At 37.9% G+C, this 7,212-nt stretch overlaps 1 protein-coding gene and 1 pseudogene across 1 annotated transcript; one reads left to right on the top strand and one right to left on the bottom strand.

Moving 5' to 3' along the window:
* Nucleotides 1-1,118: 1,118 nt before the first annotated feature.
* Nucleotides 1,119-3,769, bottom strand: LOC107555311 (elongation of very long chain fatty acids protein 6-like). The gene is made up of 3 exons (XM_016238070.1): nucleotides 3,764-3,769; nucleotides 3,445-3,634; nucleotides 1,119-3,108 (listed from the first exon to the last, which is right to left on the bottom strand). The coding sequence occupies exons 1-3, from the start codon at nucleotides 3,767-3,769 to the stop codon at nucleotides 2,678-2,680; spliced, it is 627 nt and encodes a 208-aa protein (XP_016093556.1). The 3' UTR covers nucleotides 1,119-2,677.
* LOC107555323 (mitochondrial ribosome-associated GTPase 1-like) lies at nucleotides 3,713-6,264 on the top strand (annotated as a pseudogene).
* The last annotated feature ends 948 nt before the right edge of the window (nucleotides 6,265-7,212 follow it).

The raw sequence follows: 7,212 nt of genomic DNA, 5'->3' as shown, positions 1-7,212 counted from the left end.
TACATCCGTTGTCCCCCCCCCCCCCCCTTGGGTATTATAAGCTTTTATAGGCTAATGTTGGTGACGTTGAAGTCATGCAACTGTGATGTAGATCATGTATAGCCTATAGCTTTTTACTTCTGATTATTGTATTTAGGCTTCAAAATACTCATAAAAGATGTGTTCATTTGTGTATATTGTCATAATGAACAAAACGTGAAAGAATCATAAACTTGGGTTGGTCACAGAGCTTATTTTCTGCAATAGCCTAATCCCAAATCCATGAAAAACTCCTAGGGTTTCCATCTAGGGAACCAGGGTAAAGCTAACGTCCCGGTTGGTCTCCGAAATACACTATCACTGCAGCACTCGGTTCTCTCATCATTCGTTGAGCTTGCAAGTGGCAAAAGCAACAAACAATGATGGCCATACATGTGTGTGGGGTGAACGTGATTTCACCGTCCTTGTTGATCCTGGAACAACATTCCAATCAACCACTCAGAATTGAGGGATACGTTTTTAAGAAAAGTCGGTTTTAGGCTTTTAATCCGGGTTAGATGCTTCTACACCCTCGTAATCCATTGATCATGTGTTAGGGAAGAACCAGGCACTGAAGAATTAATAGGATCTCAATTTAACAGCATCTCCGCTGCTATACCCTCGAGCAAATCATTACGGTTCCAGCAGGGCGATGAGAAGTGTCACCTAAATGGTAAGTTACTGACTGGCTAGTCATGAAAAATACTGGGGTCAAAATATGGCTGTTAAGCGCCTAACCACATTTTAGTCTGCTAGTGGAAAAATGGGCCCAGAATATTTACTGAGAGGGTTTTTGTCACTACAGGTATTGAATATTAAAACCTCAGAGTCTAAAGAACGTAATCAATCATTTCTGAAGAGGCTTCCGCATCATTCCGCAGCTATAGCTTCTACCAAAGGGAAAAAAAAAACTCAAAAGATTGAAAAGAAAAGAAACAACATCAACATAGTCTAGGTTTACATCTATCACAGATCTGGAAATGTGTGAACTTCCTCATAACAACTAAAGTATGTATGCATAAAATATGCCAGCTTAGCTCAGAAAACCGGTCAGCTAACATCCGTCTATGAAAAGTTGAACAGAATGATACACACAAAACTACAGAAACTGTTTTAATGACAAAAATATATACATAATCATAATTACTTCACAGCAGCTAAGAACCTGTACAGATGATCAGGTAGGAAAGATAAATGTTTACATTCGGCACCTTTATTACATTATTCTCCTTTTTTAAAAATACAGTAGTAGTAAACTATGCCTTGTAATGTAGGCTAGTGCCACTACATTCAACGTTGCGGTTCCTAATGCAGCAAAGTTATTATATGGCTACCATCTCCAACATATTTTAAGACAAAAGTCATAAAATCTTTTAATCAAAACTTCCTTTAAACAGAAATACAAAAGTAGGCAATTCTTTCACAGTCTTGAACCGGAACAGACCAGATGACAGAAAAAAAATAAATAAGCTTGGACCGTAGCAGCAACATTTCAGATGATACTATGTTAGAGCGCATAATTCCACTCAATATTCTCAAAGGATTGTTCTCTACTATCACATAATACAAGATCTTTTAAAAGACCATTTAGATGGAAACATTATCACTGTAGTTTCAGTGGAAAAATAAATACCCACACAACCATTAATTCCCAAATGTGACTGTGATATACAAGATAAATACAAATACAACTGTGCATTTTAATTAATGGCTCAAGTAACAAACACCATTATAGGGACGGTTAATGGTTCTGTGAAGCACAAATTCAGTAATCAGTACAGCCACAAAAGCAGGAAAGAGCCATTTCATACGGACTCTTCCCATGTGTTATTCAAACGTGAAAGAGTCTTATATCAATCGTTCTTCAGCTGGTTTTACATACTGTAACTTCAGTGAATAAGAGCTGCAGTGAACTCATGACAGAAACATGCACAGAATGAGAGCGAGAACATGGGTGTCGTCCTTTCAGAGAAATCCAGCTAAAAATGCCCAATTTAAATGCCTGGGATCCTGTCCAACCAGTCAGCACAGATCATTCAAGTTTCTGTGACATCATGAGGTGGACACACTGAACTAGTATGCAATACCTACACACCCAGGGAAGCATGGATGAAATTTAGAAAGGGTGGCCAAATGAAACATGTGAAGTTGTACATTCACATTAGGAATCTTTTGACAAATTTCTCACTTGTTCTTTGACGAGGAGCACAGATTACAAGGATCTTGGCACATGCTTCAACATACACCATATGTTTCAGCTGGGTTCAGGCCATGTTATCAAGTCTCCAAAGAGTAAACAAACATGGACTTTTGAAGATTAGAAACCTGTGGCCTGTAAGACTGGGGGGGGGGGAAGTCATAGAGGACCCATAGGTTTTAAAATCACCCTCCAAAAGTGCCTGGAAGTTCTTCAAAACCATTTAAGTTCTCAACAGCAAAAACAAGAGTTGTATTTGATGCGCTTTGCTCAGCTAATACAAACTAGAAAATAATGAACAGATAACAGCCCTGAAACGGCACGAGACACAGCTATTACGGTCTGGCTGTTGTTTAAAAAAAATATATATACACACACATTCATTGTTCACCTAATGAAATAAATATGCATAAGGTAAACCATCAGAAATAAAATCTTGTATTCAAACCTCAGGGCTGTATATCAGTCATTTTTTATGCTTGTGGCTTGTTTTGAACCCTTCATGTAAGACTGATAAAAGAAAGAAGAGAAGAGGAGCAGATAGCTGAGATACATGAGTGAAGCCCACACTATGTTATCTATGTAAGAATGGCAATCCCCATCCTGCATCCATTGGTACACTAGTGCACTTACTGCCAGCCCCATGGCCATCTGAGCAATCTGAGAGGAAGTGATGATGATGGCGCAGGGTTTCGGCACACGGACTCCAGCAGCTCGAGCAGTGTAGTAGCTGTACATGAGCGCGTGCACGGTGTAATTCATGGTCATGAACCAGCCACCACCGGCGACCTGGTCTTTGTAGGAATACCAGGAGTACACCAGCACGGTAATGTGATGATACCAGTGCAGGAAGATCAGCCGCTGCTTGCGCAAGACGATGAACATGGTGTCCCCTGATAAAGTGAGGATGTGTGCAAAAAGGGTTAGAACACATGTTCAATTATTTGGCAAAATTACAAACAAAGACATAATGAACCTAAAAATTAAAATTGTCAACAATTAGCAACAAAAATGGGTTAATTTGTATTTTTTTTTGTCCTTACAATAAAAGTCAGGTCCAGCGTTGTTTTGAACCCCACTGACTTTCATTATAACTTTCAAAATATCTTCCTTTTTGTTACACAAAAGAATGTCATACAGATTTGGAACAACATGAGGGTGAGTAAATGATGACACAATGGTAATTTATGGTGATTTATCCCAAAATAAATGAATAAGAAAAGGCTCACCTAGCTCTGGGGCCTTGCTCAGCACAAAGGCACAAGCCCAGAACTTGCTTATAGGCCCATAGTAGAAGCTCTGATCACAAACAGACTGCTTAAAGCCACTGTTTCGGAGCATGTACAACATGAAGCACCCAGTTCTCACTGCTCCAATGATACTGAAAGAGAAAAGGCATGATTTGTATATGAATATGGTCTGTAATGGCTGTAAAAACCATCAAATTCATGATAAACAATTCAGGCCTCTACTGAACTTTGGGGGGTGGACGCTCTGTGGTTCCCCTGTCAATCCTGTAGGTGGCGATGATTGCGTTTCTTTCTGTACAGTCATAGCACAGAAGAAGAATGGCCTCTGTAGGAGAGTGAGACTTGCTACATTGTTTGAAATCTTTAGTAGCTCTTTAGTTTATACGATTTTGTTAGCAAGTAGCGGTCTTTATTTAGCAAATTCGTTCTGTATTCAGATGACTGGGCGGCTACGATGAGGATTTATAATTCTTTACTCAGTGCTGCCAAGTTTAGGAAAGTGTTTGCCTTTGGTGAGCGAGAGGTGGCGCATTGGTTCCCTGGACATATGGCTAAAGGTGCGTTACATACACTGAAAACCATTAAATCTGTATAATTTAGTGTTACGGGGACCATAAATGTTTAATTGAGTTAACATCTGGAACAAGTGCTTTTAATCATTCAGCATTCATTCGTTATTCATCTTATTTGAGCCAATCAGATATAAATAAACGTGCTGTAGATGTCTAAATCTATTCTCATGTGTCTCAGAATTTGAGATTCAAAGCTGATTTTGTCCTACAGAAACATGCTCACCATTGTGATTTCTCTTGTTAGGACTCAAGCAGATGAGAGCCAGTCTAAGGAAGGTTGATTACATTATAGAGATCCATGATGCTAGAATATCCTTTTTTTTTGTTTTGCAGAGAAAGCACATTTTAAATGATTAAACCACAGTATTTTTATAAGACCTTCTTTAACTGGCCAGCATACCCTTTTCTGGAAGAAATCCTTCATTTCAAGAGAGCCTTGATGTCCGGCCACACATACTTGTACTGAACAAGATGGATCTGGCAGACACGTCAAAAAAGCAGGTCTTATAATCTTATGCATTTCATTATTGCGTTCAATTTAAACTGTCTTGCAAATGCAAAAAAAAAAGGATTTAACAGGTTTTTTTTTCATTTTGGCAGAGTATTCTGAAGCAGCTCGAGAGAGAAGGTGTGAGGAATATTTTGTTTACAGACTGTTTAAGACAACGAGATGAGAATGTAAAAAAAAGGTGAGCAGTGTCAGACGTTACATCAGATATTTCTAAATAAAAGACTGGAAAACCTAGCACCTTATAGTTTTAAACATTGTGTTTCACTGTCTTATGTTCTAGATTGTTCCTCTTGTGACAGAATTGATAGAAAGTGGGTCACGTTTTCACAGAGAAGAGGTGGGTTTCAATTATTTCAATAGCTTACATTGTACTATAAAGTTTTCTGAATTTCTTACTCGTCTATGTGTAGGACAGAAGTTACTGTCTGATGGTCATTGGTGTGCCAAATGTGGGGAAATCATCACTGATTAATGCAATAAGGAGAACATATTTGAAAAAAGGTATTTATTTTATGCTTTGCAAAATACCTTTCTTGTTGCAGTCACTTAATCTTAACAATCAGACAGAAGGCTTAAACATGGGATACTTTTATTGCTGTCAGGCAAAGCTTCAAAAGTAGGAGGGGAACCAGGAAGTACAAAAGCTGTCCTGACCAAAATTCAGGTATCTTTTATAATCATTTAATGGATTCAATTGGGTTGATGTGTTCACACACGTTCACACCTTAAATGAAATTTTGTTTTACTAGGCCTGTGAGACACCCTTACTGGACACCCCAGGAGTCCTGCCACCTAGACTAGACAGGAATGAAACTTGCTTTATGTGGTAAGTCCAAAAAACCCAGAGAAATTAATCAAATCTTAATGTTTAGTTGTTATAATGTTATTATTGTAAGGTGATGATGGTGTCTCCTTTTCAAACAGGTACCATTTTGGACCATTTAGTTGGTGAGGATGTCATTGCAGATTATCTGCTTTTTTCACTGAACAGACTGGAAAGATTTAAGTGATGTTTTGGAAAATCTACAAGCAGCAACACTCATTTGTTGTTTGTTTTAGAAAGCAGAATGTACGGTAGAGTAATCAATGATTGTGACCATTTCTTCTATAGTTACATTGAAAAGTACAATCTTGAAGAGCCTTGTGATGATATTCAACATGTGCTGAAGAGTATAGCGGTGAACCTTGGCAAGACCAAGCGTGTGAAGGCCATCACTGGAGTTGGTGAGTCGATTCATTCAAGCCACTCAATTTTCCTTTTAGCGATTTCAATCAAAACTAACCTCGCTTGAACTTCTTCAAATGTTGAAGCATTCACTTTTTTGTGAATATATTTAATCAATAACACATCAACTGTTTAGGCAACATCACCGTCCAGTTACCAGACTACAGTGCAGCAGCCTACGATTAGAGCATTTCGGAAAGGAGAACTTGGAAAAGTTATGCTTGACTGAGAGTGTTTTAAATGGCTGATTTGTAACTGATGCAATGAAAGCTTGACCTTACTGTATGTATGCTCAAGACACTGAGCACATAAGAGAAGCACTTAGTACTTTTAATGTTTTAATTAAAAGGTGGTGCACAGGGTATTTGGGGCATGTCTTTGTTTTTATTGTGAATTTGTCATAAAAGGTGCATTGAATATTATTTCAATGCACCGAATCTGTCCTCTGCACTTCTATAACTGTCTGGTTCAGCTCAGCTACCAAATCTGACCTCAGAAGACTACAGAGGGTAGTCCGGACTGCTGAGCGAATCATTGGTACAACCCTCCCTTCTCTCCAAGAACTGTACTCATCCAGAGTGAGCAAAAGGGCTGGCAGAATCACTCTGGACCCCTCACATCCAGCACACTCCCTCTTTGAACTGTTGCCATCTGGTCGACGCTACAGAGCACTGAGCACCAGAACGGCCAGACACAGGAACTGTTTCTTCCCTCAGGCAATCCATCTCATGAACACTTATAACTGTGGAAATAACTGTGGAACACATACTATTTATTCACTCATACACTTATTTATCTAACACACATACTCGGTCTACATTTCAATTTGCACATAATATACCTGTACATACAACTGTCTATTGTTATATACCTGTACATACAATTGTCGATTTGTATATTTTTACTCCTTATTTACTTGTTCTATTTTTATTTTTTATTATCTGTTTTTTGTTCTGTCACTGTCATTCTGTTACACTGTGGAAGCTTCAGTCACGAAAACAAATTCTTCGTATGTGTAAACATACCTAGCAATAAAGCTCATTCTGATTCTGATTTCTCAATACTGCAATTGCAACTACAATAAATTATTCAGTTTAATTTGATACGCATTGGTGTCTTGTATGTGAAAACCAAAGATTACAACCAAAAGTCAAATGGCAGCACTAAACTACATATAACATTTAGATGTTCTACTTTCACAAAATTACATCATCTGTTTTTTTCCCCACAATTAATGTATTCATTTTATAAAATATCTGGCGTGTAATTGCTTTGATTTCTAAAATTGTAATTTGTTAAATCTATCTAACAGCTGGCAAACAGAGCTTGTGTAGTGTTTTTATAAAAGAAAAGAAAATCTTTAATTTCTTAAGGGTTTTTAAACACATGTGCACTTAATACATACTGCATTCACATTGTTTTGTGGGTTATCAAAAAAT

The sequence above is a fragment of the Sinocyclocheilus grahami genome, unplaced genomic scaffold (genome assembly GCF_001515645.1).
Source record: "Sinocyclocheilus grahami isolate Dianchi unplaced genomic scaffold, SAMN03320097.WGS_v1.1 scaffold531.1, whole genome shotgun sequence".
Lineage (NCBI taxonomy): Eukaryota > Metazoa > Chordata > Actinopteri > Cypriniformes > Cyprinidae > Sinocyclocheilus > Sinocyclocheilus grahami.
The sequence above is the reverse complement of the archived record's forward strand: the minus strand, read 5'-3'. Positions and strand labels throughout refer to the sequence as shown.

Bases quoted from the DNA above. Each gene is read 5' to 3' on its own strand.
- LOC107555311 (XM_016238070.1), bottom strand. The intron at 3,109-3,444 runs GTGAGCCTTTTC...TCACTTTATCAG, and splicing joins GAGCAAGGCCCCAGAGCTAG to GGGACACCATGTTCATCGTC.